The 17,829-nt window shown below is 43.1% G+C and overlaps 1 protein-coding gene across 2 annotated transcripts in view; it reads left to right on the top strand.

Moving 5' to 3' along the window:
* LOC121534940 (fibroblast growth factor 12) overlaps positions 1-16,386 on the top strand; it is a 62,441-nt gene extending 46,055 nt beyond the window's left edge. For both annotated transcript variants that reach the window (XM_041841573.2, XM_041841572.2), the window contains 2 exons: positions 14,401-14,599; positions 15,671-16,386. In XM_041841573.2, coding sequence (XP_041697507.1) covers positions 14,401-14,599; positions 15,671-15,783 — 312 coding nt within the window. In that variant the 3' untranslated portion in view covers positions 15,784-16,386. The remainder of the gene's footprint in view (positions 1-14,400; positions 14,600-15,670) is intronic.
* Positions 16,387-17,829: the final 1,443 nt, after the last annotated feature.

Genomic DNA, 17,829 nt, shown 5'->3' with positions numbered 1-17,829 from the left:
GCCCTGTGCTCTTCACAGATGAAAGCAGGTTCACACTGAGCACATGTGACAGACGTGACAGAGTCTGGAGATGCCGTGGAGAACGTTCTGCTGCCTGCAACATCCTCCAGCATGACCGGTTTGGCGGTGGGTCAGTCATGGTGTGGGGTGGCATTTCTTTGGGGGGCCGCACAGCCCTCCATGTGCTCGCCAGAGGTAGCTTGACTGCCATTAGGTACCGAGATGAGATCCTCAGACCCCTTGTGAGACCATATGCTGGTGCGGTTGGCCCTGGGTTCCTCCTAATGCAAGACAATGCAAGACCTCATTTGGCTGGAGTGTGTCAGCAGTTCCTGCAAGAGGAAGGCATTGATGCTATGGACTGGCCCGCCCGTTCCCCAGACCTGAATCCAATTGAGCACATCTGGGACATCATGTCTCGCTCCATCCACCAACGCCACGTTGCACCACAGACTGTCCAGGAGTTGGCGGATGCTTTAGTCCAGGTCTGGGAGGAGATCCCTCAGGAGACCATCCGCCACCTCATCAGGAGCATGCCCAGGCGTTGTAGGGAGGTCATACAGGCACGTGGAGGCCACACACACTACTGAGCCTCATTTTGACTTGTTTTAAGGACATTACATCAAAGTTGGATCAGTCTGTAGTGTGGTTTTCCACTTTAATTTTGAGGGTGACTCCAAATCCAGACCTCCATGGGTTGATACATTTGATTTCCATTGATAATTTTTGTGTGATTTTGTTGTCAGCACATTCAACTATGTAAAGAAAAAAGTATTTAATAAGATTATTTCATTCATTCAGATCTAGGATGTGTTATTTTAGTGTTCCCTTTATTTTTTTGAGCAGTGTAGTTTCAACATTTTAAGCAAAACGTTCTGATCTGTTGCGTCAGTCACATTGCATAAATACGTTTTTTTGATGCTAGTGGTTGTATTAATTTGGGATCTATCGCATCCCACAACTGTCCCAGACTATGTTTGGAATATGTATTTCTCGCACAGAATAGAATAGGTTGACTTTTGTACTATGGGGGATAGTAGATTGACATAGGCTAGTGGTTTTGCTGTTCGTTAGGCCTACTCATCTTGTTGGCTGACGAAAAGTAAATGTGGACAAGTTCTTCCAATATCTTCAATATGCACCTCGGAATTGGATAAGGACACGCGCAGTTGCGTCCCAGATGTGTCTGTTTTAATTTGTAGCCTGTGAACGTGACGGAGAGCCATGTGAGTGAGAGGTCTTCCGATTGCGAAGCACACTCAGAGAGAAGGGCACAACGCAGCACTCCGGGCCGCAAAAGGCATGGATTCTTTTAGTGTGCATTACGGCCACAAAGGGGATGCCGCCGCGAAATTCGAAGCATTATCAAGTGCTTGTCAAATTGTGAATGAGAGACTATTGGAGTGTGTACAGCCTGCGCAAAACCCAAAGCCGAACTCATGCCTTTCAAGCAACTTTTTTCAAATTATCATTAGAATCTCATCATGCAGCCCTACAATGTATTACAAATCAAAACATATAGCCCAACGTTTGTAGAACAACTAAAGTTACATTAATAACTCTAAGTTAAGCATATAGGAGTACCTATTTCTTTGTTAACCACTCAACATAGAATAGCCGCATGTTCGCACTCCTTCAAATCGTTTGGAGAAAATATTTATCTTTTATTCAGCTTTGTTCAATTGTATTCTTCATACTATGAAATAATATAAAATAATGCCACGGAATTCTAAGCAAATCTTGTCTGCTAAATGAACTAGTGTAGCCCACAGCCATATGGCATAGCCAGATCAGGACCTAACATAAGGACAGGACCTAACATAAGGACAACTCAGAGTATGCTATTCTGTTCTTCTGAAATAGACTACATTTCCTTCCTATCATGCTTCTTTAGAGCTGTCTAAAATAAATAATGGATTTATTGTGAAGGTGTAAGCTATATTACATGAATTTATTATACTAAAATGGCTTGTAGGCTATCTGTGGACGCCAGGAGATGCTAAATGTGTTTGTTAATTAACGGTCAATTACCCTGAGATGGACAGTTATTTGCTTGACAATCACCGGCTGACGAAATGTATTGACCACCATAGTCCTAGGCATGCTGCTCATGCTACCACGAATGAGATTCTTCACTTGTAGTGGATGGGGAGACGTTTTTCACAGTAATGGAAGGAGTATAAGGAGAGAGAATGGTAAAACATTCTAACTTCTTTCACTCTTTTTTTATGTCATGGTCTCTTCAAGTGTTGCTGTCTGAGTGGCTTTTCTAATGCTTTTCTTTTCTAATGTATCAGACCAGAGCTGCAGTGTTGTGGTCCCCTTGGGAAGTAATTACAGAGGGGTATCCCCCTACCTCTCTAACACTCCTCTCCCCCCCTCCGTGCTCCGAACCATAGGGACTAGTGGGAAGAAGTTGCAGTGTTTCTTTGGTCTGTCAACTTGGAGAAGGGCTGGGTGTGAGTGTGAGTTAAAGAAGTTGTGGGAAAGGGTGTTGAGTGATCGGTGTGATGTTGCTTGAGGGTGTTAAGGTCTGTGTTGAAGAGGGTATCTTGGAAAGTTAAGGGTTTTCAGTTGAGAAATTATAGACTTAAGGTTGGTTATAGTCCTGGAGCTCATTTCTGGTCCCAAAATGTATTGTTAAATGTAACAACGTAATTTTTGTGGGCTTACATATTATATTTTCGGGACTTGGCTAAAAAGAAAGTGGACCTCAGAGTGACAAATCTGTGGTTTCATACAAGCTTAAGTTGGTAATTGGTAACACCCCATGGAAGGCAATTAAGTTAACCCCCTTGAGACAATTGAGACATGGATTGTGTATGTGTGCCATTCTGAGGGTGAATGGGCAAGACAAAAGATTTAAGTGCCTTTGAACGGGACATGGTAGTAGGAGCCAGGCGCACCGGCTTGTGTCAAGAACTGCAACGCTGCTGGGTTTTTCAAGTTCAACTGTCTCCCGTGTGTATCAAGAATGGTCCACTACCCAAAGGACATCCAGCCAACTTGACACAACTGTGGGAAGCATTGGAGTCAACATGGGCCAGCATCCCTGTGTAACGCTTTCGACACCTTATAGAGTCCATGCCCCGACGAATTGAGGCTGTTCTGAGGGCAACGGGGTGGTGTAACTCAATATTAGGAACGTGTTCTTAATGTTTTGTACACTCAGTGTATGTTATTGTGTATGTGCCAAACTCACTACCAGGTGAGTGGGATGTAAAAAATATAGCAATTTTCTCAGTGGGGAGTGTGTATTTAGGGAAAGGTTTGGGAAATAGCGGTACTTGCTGCAATGCTCAAGAAAAACGGTACCACCTAAGAATATAAATTACATCATGTCAGCTGTTCAACAAAAATATAAGGTGGCAGAATTTTTGGTTTGATTCCATTATGCCTGGTGAAAACCAAACACTGCATTCCACAGTAAGAACCTCAATCTAATGGTCAACCATGGTGATATATTAGGTTTTGGTTGAAGATCTGATAACATTCAGTATCAAAAATATACAAAAATAGAGAAAATCAGAAAGGGAGCAAATATTTTTTCATGGCACTGTAGCTCAGTGCTCCATACAGACCGGACAAGTAGGCGGGCGCGCAATGGATTATGGTCATTGTAGTTAAACTATGTAGAATATTGGCTTGTTGGAAACTACAACTCCCTACTACATCGCACAGTTCAGGCTTGATCTGATTTATCTCTACAGAAACTACACATTGAGCTCATAGAAAAAAAACAGGACGAAATGGAATTCAAATAATTGAACTGAAGTCGGTCAATTAGTTGTTTAACCTCTACTGGAAGGGTGTCCCGAAATCGGGACAGTTGTTGCTCAATAAGGATAATGTGACTACAACTGCGTTGTAAACAAAAGCACATTTTCACATATGGGCAGAAAGCTTAAATGATTGTTAATCTAACTGCAGTGTCCAATTTACAGTAGCTATTATAGCGAAAAAATACCATGCTATTGTTTGAAGATGCACAACAACAAAACACTTTTATCAAGGCAACTGGTTTGATACATTGATACATCTGAAGGTAAATAATGTACTTACATTCAGTAATCTTGCTCTGATTTGTCATCCAGAGGGTCCCAGAGATAAAATATAGCATAGTTTTGTTTGATAAAATCCATTTTTATATTCTAACACGATCCATGTTGTATGCATGATCCATGTTGTATTCCCACTCATTCAACTTGCAAAGAAAGAAATCAAAAGCTAAACCTTGTTTCAGCCAGTCAAGTTAGGTTCCTATTTATTCGTCAGACACTCCAGAAGGTAACCAGCCTTGCCTTCATTCTGCATTAGGTATATCCGATACAGAAACAATTTTAGCCACAATGACACAACATCATTACGCGCCAATGAGACAGGCGGTGTTCACTAGATTGACTATATCTTGGTGAAATTACCACCTATCGTTTTGAAACATAGCTAGATAGATAGCCAATGAGCTGGGCTTTACAGAAGTATGAGATTGTCCTTTGTCTGAGGAAAAGCCTGTGTATTCAGCATGCTCAACGCGGTTTAGTGTCCATTGGAAATCTGAACAAGGAAGTGGTGCATGATGTTACGCACAGCTCGATTTAGTAGACATTTTGAAAGTACAATATAGCTACTAATACTGGAAAAGCTAAATCAAAGTCCAGGTATACAGATTTGGACGAGTTTGTAGCAGAAATCGACGGGAAAGTGTCACAGAACCAGTAGATGAGGACTTAGTGAATATAGTTTAGACTCAACAGCTGAAGATATGTTTTTGGAAGGAGAGGACGCCGCTTTAGACTGGTAAGTGAAATACGTTCTTTCTACTCATGCTAATGCAGTTGCTTGAATGGTTGCATATTATTCATTTGAGATATTTTTGAGATGTTTTCTTTGATTGCTATATATATAGTCACTAATGAAATATGTGTATGAATAGCAAACAAGGCACTCGAAAACCACAGCCACAGCATGTCAAAGTCAACATAAAATACACATTGGCTATATATACACTGCTCAAAAAAATTAAGGGAACACTTAAACAACACAATGTAACTCCAAGTCAATCACACTTCTGTGAAATCAAACTGTCCACTTAGGAAGCAACACTGATTGACAATAAATTTCACATGCTGTTGTGCAAATGGAATAGACAACAAGTGGAAATTATAGGTAATTAGCAAGACACCCACAATAACGGACTGGTTTTGCAGGTGGTGACCACAGACCACTTCTCAGTTCCAATGCTTCCTGGCTGATGTTTTGGTCACTTTTGAATGCTGGCGGTGCTTTCACTCTAGTGGTAGCATGAGACGGAGTCTACAACCCACACAAGTGGCTCAGGTAGTGCAGCTCATCCAGGATGGCACATCAATGCGAGCTGTGGCAAGAAGGTTTGCTGTGTCTGTCAGCGTAGTGTCCAGAGCATGGAGGCGCTACCAGGAGACAGGCCAGTACATCAGGAGACGTGGAGGAGGCCGTAGGAGGGCAACAACCCAGCAGCAGGACTGCTACCTCCGCCTTTGTGCAAGGAGGAGCAGGAGGAGCACTGCCAGAGCCCTGCAAAATGACCTCCAGCAGGCCACAAATGTGCATGTGTCTGCTCAAACGGTCAGAAACAGACTCCATGAGGGTGGTATGAGGGCCCGACGTCCACATGTGGGGGTTGTGCTTACAGCCCAACACCGTGCAGGACGTTTGGCATTTGCCAGAGAACACCAAGATTGGCAAATTCGCCACTGGTGCCCTGTGCTCTTCACAGATGAAAGCAGGTTCACACTGAGCACATGTGACACACGTGACAGAGTCTGGAGATGCCGTGGAGAATGTTCTGCTGCCTGCAACATCCTCCAGCATGACCGGTTTGGCGGTGGGTCAGTCATGGTGTGGGGTGGCATTTCTTTGGGAGGCCGCACAGCCCTCCATGTGCTCGCCAGAGGTAGCCTGACTGCCATTAGGTACCGAGATGAGATCCTCAGACCCCTTGTGAGACCATATGCTGGTGCGGTTGGCCCTGGGTTCCTCCTAATGCAAGACAATGCTAGACCTCATGTGGCTGGAGTGTGTCAGCAGTTCCTGCAAGAGGAAGGCATTGCCGCCCGTTCCCCAGACCTGAATCCAATTGAGCACATTCAACTATGTAAAGAAAAAAGTATTTAATAAGATTATTTCATTCATTCAGATCTAGGATGTGTTATTTTAGTGTTCCCTTTATTTTTTTGAGCAGTGTATATATAAGCCAGTGGGGGCTGGTGACGGGAGGATGGCCCTTAACAATGGCCGGAATGGCCAGAATGGAGTGCATGGAACAGCACCAAACAGCCGAAACCATGTGCTTGATACCATTCCACTCACCCCACCCCGGCCACCACTACATTTACATTTTTGTCATTTAGCAGACGCTCTTATCCAGAGCGACTTACAGTAGTGAGTTCATAAATTTTCATACTTTTTTTGTACTGGTCCCCCGTGGGAATCAAACCCACAACCCCTGCGTTGCAAGCGCCATGCTCTACCAACTGAGCCACACGGGACCATAAAGTTGTATTTTTCAGTGATCCAATTGACATTTTAGTCATTTAGCAGACAATTAGTGAGTGGATACATTTTTCATACTGGCCCCCCGAGCCGTCCTCCCCTCACCAGCCTTATTTACCATTGGTACACACACTTCACCACAGTGATTGTGTTCCCCCTACTCTATATAATATACAGTGGGGAAAAAAAGTATTTAGTCAGCCACCAACTGTGCAAGTTCTCCCACTTAAAAAGATGAGAGAGGCCTGTAATTTTCATCATTGGTACACGTCAACTATGACAGACAAATTGAGAAAAAAAAATCCAGAAAATCACATTGTAGGATTTTTTATGAATTTATTTGCAAATTATGGTGGAAAATAAGTATTTGGTCACCTACAAACAAGCAAGATTTCTGGCTCTCACAGACCTGTAACTTCTTCTTTAAGAGGCTCCTCTGTCCTCCACTCGTTACCTGTATTAATGGCACCTGTTTGAACTTGTTATCAGTATAAAAGACACCTGTCCACAACTCAAACAGTCACACTCCAAACTCCACTATGGCCAAGACCAAAGAGCTGTCAAAGGACACCAGAAACAAAATTGTAGACCTGCACCAGGCTGGGAAGACTGAATCTGCAATAGGTAAGCAGCTTGGTTTGAAGAAATCAACTGTGGGAGCAATTATTAGGAAATGGAAGACATATACAAGACCACTGATAATCTCCCTCGATCTGGGGCTCCACGCAAGATCTCACCCCGTGGGGTCAAAATGATCACAAGAACAGTGAGCAAAAATCCCAGAACCACACGGGGGGACCTAGTGAATGACCTACAGAGAGCTGGGACCAAAGTAACAAAGCCTACCATCAGTAACACACTACGCCGCCAGGGACTCAAATCCTGCAGTGCCAGACGTGTCCCCCTGCTTAAACCAGTACATGTCCAGGCCCGTCTGAAGTTTGCAAGAGTGCATTTGGATGATCCAGAAGAGGATTGGGAGAATGTCATATGGTCAGATGAAACCAAAATAGAACTTTTTGGTAAAAAGTCAACTCGTCGTGTTTGGAGGACAAAGAATGCTGAGTTGCATCCAAAGAACACCATACATACTGTGAAGCATGGGGGTGGAAACATCATGCTTTGGGGCTGTTTTTCTGCAAAGGGACCAGGACGACTGATCCGTGTAAAGGAAAGAATGAATGGGGCCATGTATCGTGAGATTCTGAGTGAAAACCTCCTTCCATCAGCAAGGGCATTGAAGATGAAACGTGGCTGGGTCTTTTAGCATGACAATGATCCCAAACACACCGCCCGGGCAACGAAGGAGTGGCTTCGTAAGAAGCATTTCAAGGTCCTGGAGTGGCCTAGCCAGTCTCCAGATCTCAACCCCATAGAAAATCTTTGAAGGGAGTTGAAAGTCCATGTTGCCCAGCGACAGCCCCAAAACATCACTGCTCTAGAGGAGATCTGCATGGAGGAATGGGCCAAAATACCAGCAACAGTTTGTGAAAACCTTGTGAAGACTTACAGAAAACGTTTGACCTGTGTCATTGCCAACAAAGGGTATATAACAAAGTATTGAGAAACTTTTGTTATTGACCAAATACTTATTTTCCACCATAATTTGCAAATAAATTCATAAAAAATCCTACAATGTGATTTACTGGATTATTTTTTCTCATTTTGTGTGATGAATATTACAGGCCTCTCTCATCTTTTTAAGTGGGAGAACATGCACAATTGGTGGCTGACTAAATACTTTTTTCCCCCACTGTATATGTTTATAGAAATGTGTTGTTTATTTGATGTATTGATGCAAGGGTTCTTACTGAATTTTTTTATTTATTCAGTCCGACCCCTGCTGCTGTCTCTGGCTCCACACCTAGCCCCGCTGGCCATCTAGAGGTGTGAAGAGGCCAGCCCAGAAGATGATGTGGAGTCACTTCCACCAACATTTAGACCGAAAAGGCAGCCAGGACCTCAGCTGGACATGACTGGAAAGTACAGCCCCCTTCATCTTCACCCCTCTACTCCTGCCACCAGTGGTGTTCACCTGCCAAAATACATAACTGCTGACATGAATGTGCCTCAGGGCCAAAAGAGCACAGCAGGGAGGCGTTGTTGTATTTGTATTTGTATTTATTATGGATCCTGGGGTCCAGGAAAATTAAGGCAGTTTATACAATTTTAAAAACATTACAATACATTCACAGATTTCACAACACACTGTGTGCCCTCAGGCCCCTACTCCACCACTACCACATATCTATGTATGTTATTGTGTGTGTGTTTTTATGCGTGTGTATGTGCCTATGTTTGTGTTGCTTCACAGTCCCTGCTGTTCTATAAGGTGTATGAAAGAGAGAGCTACATAACATTTAGTATGAAGTCACCCAGGTGTCTTCACAAGAAATCTCCTATCACCTGCACTACTTTTTCTGTTACCCTCTGCTTTACATCAGAAAGAGACTGCTATGGGACTTGGCATCAGCAGCACAATATTGTGTAGAGGACTGTGGGTGTTCTAAATACTGTAATTGTAAATAGTGTGTAAATATTATTTTATTTATTCATTTTTTTTTAACTTTGTTTGTGGTGTGTTCAGTTATGACATTAGATCAGTGTTGGCTGCTAACTTGGCCCTTATCTTAAATAGTTAACTTCTGTGTTGGGAGGCATTGGATCAGCGTTCTCGTCACGTCTCTTGTTAGTACCTTTTATGTAGGGAAGCTAATGATCCATCATGGATGACATTCCTGGGAGTGTGTTAACTTTTATTTTATTGTATTACCATAGCATTTTTGTATGTTCTCTATAGTTATGTACTTGGAAATGTATCAGTTTACCAACTCAGCCACTTGGAGGCCACTTGGGTACATTTGGACAAACTCGTGAGGGACACCTGTGTGACTTCATACTAAATGTTATGTTATTGCACATACACTGTTGCCCTCTTGTAGACAACATCTAAATTACCTCCAGCTTCCTATCTGAATGTATGGCTTTTCTTTTTCATGTCAAAGATCATGCAATAAAAATAGAAAACGTATGTTTTTTTGTTTGTTTTATCTTTTACCAGATCTATTGTGTTATGTTCTCCTACATTAATTTCACATCTCTACAAACTTCAAAGTGTTTCCTTTCAAAATGTACCAAGAATATGCATATCCTTGCTTCAGGTCCTGAGCTACAGGCAGTTAGATTTGAGTATGTCATTTTAGGCAGAAATTGAAAAGAAGGATCTGATCCTTAAGAGGTTAAATACCGGTTAATCGCTCAGCACTATAAAACGGCCACTAGATTTCAACTTTTTCAACAGAAATCAACAAAATTAGGATGTTAACTTTTTGTGTGTAATTTTGAGTACTGCATATGTTGGAAGTATTGAGAGTATGGATGTGAGATTACGTAGTACAGATGCTGAGTACTGTAGCTAGTGTTGGTGTCCTACAGTGTATGGACGGAATCCAGAACGATGATCAACAATGCTGATGTTGGTTTGGTTTCAAGCCTTGACTTCACTTGAGTGTTTGTTTGGAGGGTGATGCTGGTGTTGAGTGTTGAGAGCTGGTGTTGAGAGCTGGGGTGCGTGGGGGTTTAGCTCCAGTGAGGAGATCTCCATTATTTATAACACTCACTGTGACCTACTTTGCAGCACAGCGGTAACCACTCTCTCGCTGTATTTTAAACGCATCTATCTTTAACTAAGGGACAGGGGCGCGTACACACTTACAGTTTATGTGCAACCTATCGCACGAGCGTGCACACTCACACATACATTTACACACTGCTGATAATCCCTGCCTGCATCTGCCCTCTGTCCTTTGTACCTGACCTTTTAAATGGTGTCTAAATTGTTCCCATTGTTTCTCTCAATCGCCCACTGACTTCATTGCTTCTTATTTATGCCTGTGCCGCCGGCGACAAAAAATTGTGCCGCAGTAAAACCATAGAGTGGAAGCTGTGGAGAGTAGGGGAAGGCGGGACTCCAGTTTTTCTTTTTAGGGACGGGGCCGCCACACCGCAAATGAGAACAGATAATTTTTTTGTGAGAGAGTGCTGTGCAGTGTCTCTGTTTTCCAACCAAAGACTGACGTGAGTGTGTGGAATGGAGAGGATTACTGTGAAGGTGCAGGCACTGCATTCTGATAAAGCGTTAAGACTGTGTTGCGGCTACTAATGAGATGTAGCCGGGTGGCCTTCTGTTAGACAGAGAACACTGGAACATAATTGTTCATTTAATTCTCTCTCAGAGGGAGCCCCATAAAAAATATTTGTTCTTGCTGTAAATTGTGAGTGTTTTTGTGAGTGTGTGCGTGTGTGCGTGCGTGTGTCTCTGTATGTACGGACGTGTCCTTGTGCATGTGTGGGTTCTGTCTGTGTGTGCGCTTGTCTGTTTTCGTGTGTGTGTGCAAGTGTGCGTTGTCTGTGTGTCCATTTTCATGTGTGTTTCTGTCCGTTTGTGGGTGTGTGTGTTTGGTCATTAACTGTGTAATATATGTCCTCTTTCTGGGTTCTTTGTCGTTCCCGAACTCCCAATGTCACTGAGGTAGCTGTCTAGACTAGAGTGGTATAGGCCCGGACTAGGAATAGTAATGATACCGAGTAGAGGGGAGTCAGACACATAGAACAACCCCCATACCATATCTAGATTCAGATCCAGATTCAATTGAAGGGCCTTTAAATTCTGATGTGGTTTCAATTGCTGTATGGTTTCAACATGAGAAGGGGAGTTCCAAAGCCTGAGGAAAGGTATGGGCTAGTCAGGTAACACAAAATGCTATATTGGTGAGTGAACTGGATTCACTCTCTGTCTGTTTACACTGAACTGGATTCACTCTTAGGCCGGGATTCAATCTGTTCGCGCGTTGTTTCTGATTGAGCCGACCTATGCAGCGTTTCCTGTGAATGCGATCTTCGCCAACGCGGGAACATTGCCATTAAAAGGCACATTGCCGAAAACACGCTGTTGGATTGAATACCGGCCTTTAATCTGTTTACACTGAACTGGATTGACTCTGTCTGTTTAACTGAACTGAAATCACTCTGTCTGTCCACAAACTACTCTACATTCTCTTCCCCTACTGTGTGCTTGGTCTACCATGTTCGCACCACATGCTCTGCGTATATCTACGCATCAGTCGGACTATTGTTTACATATACGTTGAAGCTCCGCATGTACAGACCATTCGGTCTTGTTTGTATACTCTGTGTCCATTCTATCTGCTTTATTTCTATCTCTAGTCTGTCCGTCCTGTCTATTTGCTCTGCACTCTTAGAATTAAAGGAGCCTGGTAGAACCATTTGGGGTTCTAAAAATTGCCACACTGGAGGAACCTTTCCAGTTCAAAAAGGTTCCTTGAGAAACCCCCGTGTAAAGGTTCAAACCGGAACCTTTTTTTGATGGAAGGGTTTCAATTTTGAACCTTTTAAAGAATATATTGTAGTGGTGGCAGCCTATCAGAAGATTTGAGGCATGGCTTATTGGAGGCGTGGCTTACAGATAGTTATTTTTGGCCACCAGTTAGAGTAAATGTAATTCCTGTTCATCAGGTTAAGTTTGTACACTGCAAATTTCAATTTACCTAGAATATTTACACATATTACATATTTGAATATATTTTATTATTTATTTATTTTAGTCATTTAGCAGACGCTCTTATCCAGAGCGACTTACAGGAGCAATTAGGGTTAAGTGCCTTGCTCAAGGGCACATCGACAGATTTTTCACCTAGTCGGCTCGGGGATTAGAACCAGCGACCTTTCGGTTACTGGCACAACGCTCTTAACTAAGCTACCTGCCGCCCTACTAATATAATATTAACATTGCTGATTACATATGGTAATAAAGTGGTAACTATTCACATTTTGGGATTTGCTCATTGAAGCAACAAAACTGTCAGTGTTCAACCTTAACATGTGATGACAATACAACAGAACAGATGAACAGGAATGACTCCCACCGGTGACCTAAAAATATCTAGCTGAAAGCCACGCCCCTACTAAGCCACGCCTCCAGTCCAGGGTTCCTTCTGGAATGGTTCCTTGAGGAACTCTAGGGTTCATCGAGTCAACACTAATTCTAAGAGTGTACATCTGCTCCTCCTGCATCTACCAGTTGTTTGCTCTCCACTGTTTCTCCACTGGGCTCTGGGCTAGCCCACCCAGCTTGTTTGTCCTGCCCCAGTGCCCCGTAATGCCGGCGCGTGAGAGCCCCCTCAGTTTCAATAACGAGTTAATTGCTTCTCCTTCAGAATCGGGGCTGAATATAATTGAGCGTCCTTTTAATCAGTTGACTCTCTTTAAGCACAGCTTGTTACTCTGAAAAATGGTTGGGTGTTTTTTTACCCTCCTCGGTGAGCCAGTAACAGCTTCTCTTCATTATGCATTCCTGGCAGAGGAGCCAACTGTTAGCACGGCACAAAGACCTGTGTGCGTTTACGCTCATGCCCTTACAATCTCACACCTCTATCACCATCCTATTCACTATCCATTCAACCACACAAGATAATAAATACCATACACACCTCCTATCATTCCCCCATCGAAGCCTCCTATGCACGTATAACCTTCCCTGCTATGCTACCGGCATAACAGACATTAATAGAGTGATGTCCTTGTCGCCAAGTTTGGAGGGGATTTCAGAATATGTCAGTGTGGCTGACAAAGGGAGGGGTGGTTCGGGGGTGTGGGAGCAAGGTGTGAGGGGACCTTGGCAGAGATGGGAAAAGGGAGATGGAGGTGGAGGAACCCTGGCTGAGTCGCCCACCGTGGGACAGGAGGGATGTGACCCCGCAACCTCCCATATAGAGAGGCGTCTGCTTTCTGACAGCATGTCATCAGGTCCAGATAAAACCGGCCTCTCTAACTCCTCACTGCGGCCTATCCACAGTCACACCCCTGCTGACCGGCTTACATGCCCCACACGTACCCAGAGTCCTTCACACTGCCGCCGCGTGTCGAACATCGCATAGGTGTTATAAACGAGCACTCACACAAACAGTGTGAGATAGTGCCATACAGTCTCGCCTATTCACATATTAAATATGAATATTCAGGCTTGAATGCACAAACATGCATCTCTCTCGGACTCTAACACACACACACACACATTCTCTCTCTCTCTCTCTCTCTCTCTCTCTCTCTCTCTCTCTCTCTCTCTCTCTCTGTCACACACACACACACACACACAAACAAAGTTCGCCTGTGGAACATCTCCAGCGGTGAGCAGAATTGGGCTGTCAGTCAAAGGGACATCCTTAAAAGGGCACATAACCCTGAAGGAGACAGAGATGAATGAAATATCACCAAACACACACACACACTGCTGAATCACTTAGCCCAGCAGTTCCAAACAAACTCATTCACCTGGACCATACACAGTCTGATACGCCAATCCAAGATAACCCAACCACACCTTGTCATTACACATACAGTAGCTAGTTCCATCTCCATTTGGCACTGGAGTTTTGTTGGATTTGAGTGACGGCAGTGCCTTCTACCCAATATCATCCTCAAAACAATATAATCCAAAGCGATTTCTCATAGGCTCGTCTATTCCGCCCATCTCTCCTTCATCTGTTGACCTGTGTCCGTTTGTCTGTCGTACGGCGTGTGGATCACCATCACCACCGTCTCGTAACTCAAACCATCTCGTTACCACAATAACCCTCACTTGCCTTGTCATGTTCAGTGGGGAGAAAACAGTTTGAAACGTGAGAGTGAAATCTGACTTTGTCTAATAAGAACACAGATTTCCATTTTCGGTTGCAAAACGTTTTGCGACGATGTTCCCTACTGAACATGATCCGACTTCCTGAACTTTGATCCGACTTCATGAACATTACTCTAACAACAAACTCCCTTTGTTGTTTGGCACCAAAACAGGAAATGTTCACGCCGGAGTGCAAGTTTAAGGAGTCGGTGTTTGAGAATTACTACGTGATCTACTCGTCCACTGTGTACCGGCAGCAGGAGTCCGGTCGGGCCTGGTTCCTAGGCCTCACCAAGGAAGGTCAGGTCATGAAGGGGAACAGGGTCAAGAAAACCAAGCCCTCCTCACACTTTGTCCCCAGGCCCATTGAAGGTAAGGTATCTGAATGTGTCTGCCATCTCATCTGTGTATTGTCTTTTGCAGGTTTTGATCGCCTGGAGTAAGTTGGTTGAAGCCCTATATGGTGAAATCAGGGGCCTCGTTTAAAAAACATTTTCATGCACAGACTTGATCGTACATTGTGCGTACGATGAAATCCACAACAACATGGTGATTTATAAATCTTAAACTTGACGTTGGAAATAAGTGATTTACTTGGATTTGCATGACATTTCATGATTTATAAATGAAACGCTTTTATGTGATATACACAACATTATTAGAGTGTGTACTCATTTAAAAAATTGCATTTCCTCACACTGCCGCTACAGTTTTCCTCATGCTAATATTAAGTACAAAAAGTTTTATAAACATGGGGAATAATGTTGGACCTATGTTGTTGTCAAATACTTTAGCTGTATTTGATTTACTTTGCACAATGGCACAAATGAAATACTCACAAAAGTGGGTAACGCTTTATAATTATATCCAGTAATAAATCATTTATAAGTTATTTAGAAATAGTCTGCCCACCATTTTATTAATCATTATTCCTATATTTTTAAATGTCAGAAACCTAGTTATTCATGCATTTATAAACACCTTTTTAAATGATGTATTGCTGGTTTATAAGGACATGTAAAAGGTGTTAAATATAGATACTTATCTATATTAGACTTTTGCAATAGGCTACCTGATCTAAAGCAAGTACTATCTATACTTTGTAAACAACCTGTTTATAAAGGACCTGAGTAATTACTCCCAAAAAGCTGGACATGCCATTAGACATTCCAGCAGTACCTGAGGTCTCAAAATAACTAAAACATATCAATGGTGAAAGAGTAACGATCCAACACAGGAAGTTACATTTTTAAGGACAGATACTTAATATTTTATTCCAAAACAGGTTCCAAGAGCAACTTCCTACACTCTGTGGGAGTCCCTGAGCTCGATCTGACTTTGTCTCTCTGTTTGCCCATTCATCTCCTCATTATTTGTCCTCCATGTTCTCCTCTATCCCCCCCTGCTTCCTGCTTCATCCTCTACTACATACACTGTCTGCAGTGTGTATGTACAGGGAGCCGTCACTGCATGAGATCGAGGAGAAACAGCGCTCCAGGAAGAGCTCAGGGACTCCCACCATGAACGGAGGGAAAGCTGTCAACCAGAACTCCTAGCAGCAGGGCCCCAAGGGTGGGGGGCCACTAGGGGGGCCTGCCCCCCCCTCTCTTAAATAGAGGGGGAGGGGCTACAGACCCCCCTCACCACCATGCCCTCTGAAGGGATGGACCACCACGAGGGGGAGGAGCTACACCCAAGATGACAAAAAACTGAACTCTTGCCTGTGAAAATCTTTTAGACGAATATCAAGATAAACCCAGAGGAAAACAAAAAAACAACAACAAACATTTTCAATCAGGAGTTGACCTACGTTTTATGCAAAAAAGAAAAAAAAAGCTGTGACAAAGGAATGGTGGTCTCTTCACAATACAAATATCTATCGTTTCCAATTTAAGCTGTGAAAAATGAGCTTTAAAGACGTTCAATTTCCCATGCATTGATTTTATGAATGCTAGGGCACCCTCACATGCTTAATTGTGTTACTGTTGTCCAATAATAACAATATTACTTATGTGTTGATAACTCTTCATCCCAATTTAATATCATGGGTATTCTGTTTTTTGTTTGAGACTGTAGACATTTGAAAAATTGTTGGTGTTTTTTATTGCTTGACAGTGAATGCACTTTCACACTGCATACACTTGTGTGAGGGTAAAGAATGAATACAGTGGGGAAAAAAAGTATTTAGTCAGCCACCAATTGTGCAAGTTCTCCCACTTAAAAAGATGAGAGAGGCCTGTAATTTTCATCATAGGTGCACGTCAACTATGACAGACAAATTGAGGAAAAAAAATCCAGAAAATCACATTGTAGGATTTTTAAAGAATTTATTAGCAAATTATGGTGGAAAATAAGTATTTGGTCACCTACAAACAAGCAAGATTTGTAGCTCTCACAGACCTGTAACTTCTTCTTTAAGAGGCTCCTCTGTCATCCATTGGTTACCTGTATTAATGGCACCTGTTTGAACTTGTTATCAGTATAAAAGACACCTGTCCACAACCTCAAACAGTCACACTCCAAACTCCACTATGGCCAAGACCAAAGAGCTGTCAAAGGACACCAGAAACAAAATAGTAGACCTGCACCAGGCTGGGAAGACTGAATCTGCAATAGGTAAGCATCTTGGTTTGAAGAAATCAACTGTGGGAGCAATTAGTAGGAAATGGAAGACATACAAGACCACTGATAATCTCCCTCGATCTGGGGCTCCACGCAAGATCTCACCCCGTGGGGTCAAAATGATCACAAGAACGGTGAGCAAAAATCCCAGAACCACACGGGGGGACCTAGTGAATGACCTGCAGAGAGCTGCGACCAAAGTAACAAAGCCTACCATCAGTAACACACTATGCCGCCAGGGACTCAAATCCTGCAGTGCTAGACGTGTCCCCCCTGCTTAAGACAGTACATGTCCAGGCCCGTCTGAAGTTTGCTAGAGTGCATTTGGATGATCCAGAAGAGGATTGGGAGAATGTCATATGGTCAGATGAGACCAAAATATAACTTTTGGTAAAAACTCAACTCGTCGTGTTTGAAGGACAAAGAATGCTGAGTTGCATCCAAAGAACACCATACCTACTATGAAGCATGGGGGTGGAAACATCATGCTTTGGGGCTGTTTTTTCTGCAAAGGGACCTGGACGACTGATCCGTGTAAAGGAAAGAATGAATGGGGCCATGTATCGTGAGATTTTGAGTGAAAACCTCCTTCCATCAGTAAGGGCATTGAAGATGAAACGTGGCTGGGTCTTTCAGCATGACAATGATCCCAAACACACCGCCCGGGCAACAAAGGAGTGGCTTCGTAAGAAGCATTTCAAGGTCCTGGAGTGGCCTAGCCAGTCTCCAGATCTCAACCCCATAGAAAATCTTTGAAGGGAGTTTAAAGTCTGTGTTGCCCAGCGACAGCCCCAAAACATCACTGCTCTAGAGGAGATCTGCATGGAGGAATGGGCCAAAATACCAGCAACAGTGTGTGAAAACCTTGTGAAGACTTACAGAAAACGTTTGACCTGTGTCATTGCCAACAAAGGGTATATAACAAAGTATTGAGAAACTTTTGTTATTGACCAAATACTTATTTTCCACCATCATTTGCA

The sequence above is a fragment of the Coregonus clupeaformis genome, chromosome 21, assembly GCF_020615455.1.
Source record: "Coregonus clupeaformis isolate EN_2021a chromosome 21, ASM2061545v1, whole genome shotgun sequence".
NCBI lineage: Eukaryota > Metazoa > Chordata > Actinopteri > Salmoniformes > Salmonidae > Coregonus > Coregonus clupeaformis.
Note: the sequence above shows the minus strand (reverse complement) of the source record. Positions and strands in the feature narration are given on the sequence as shown.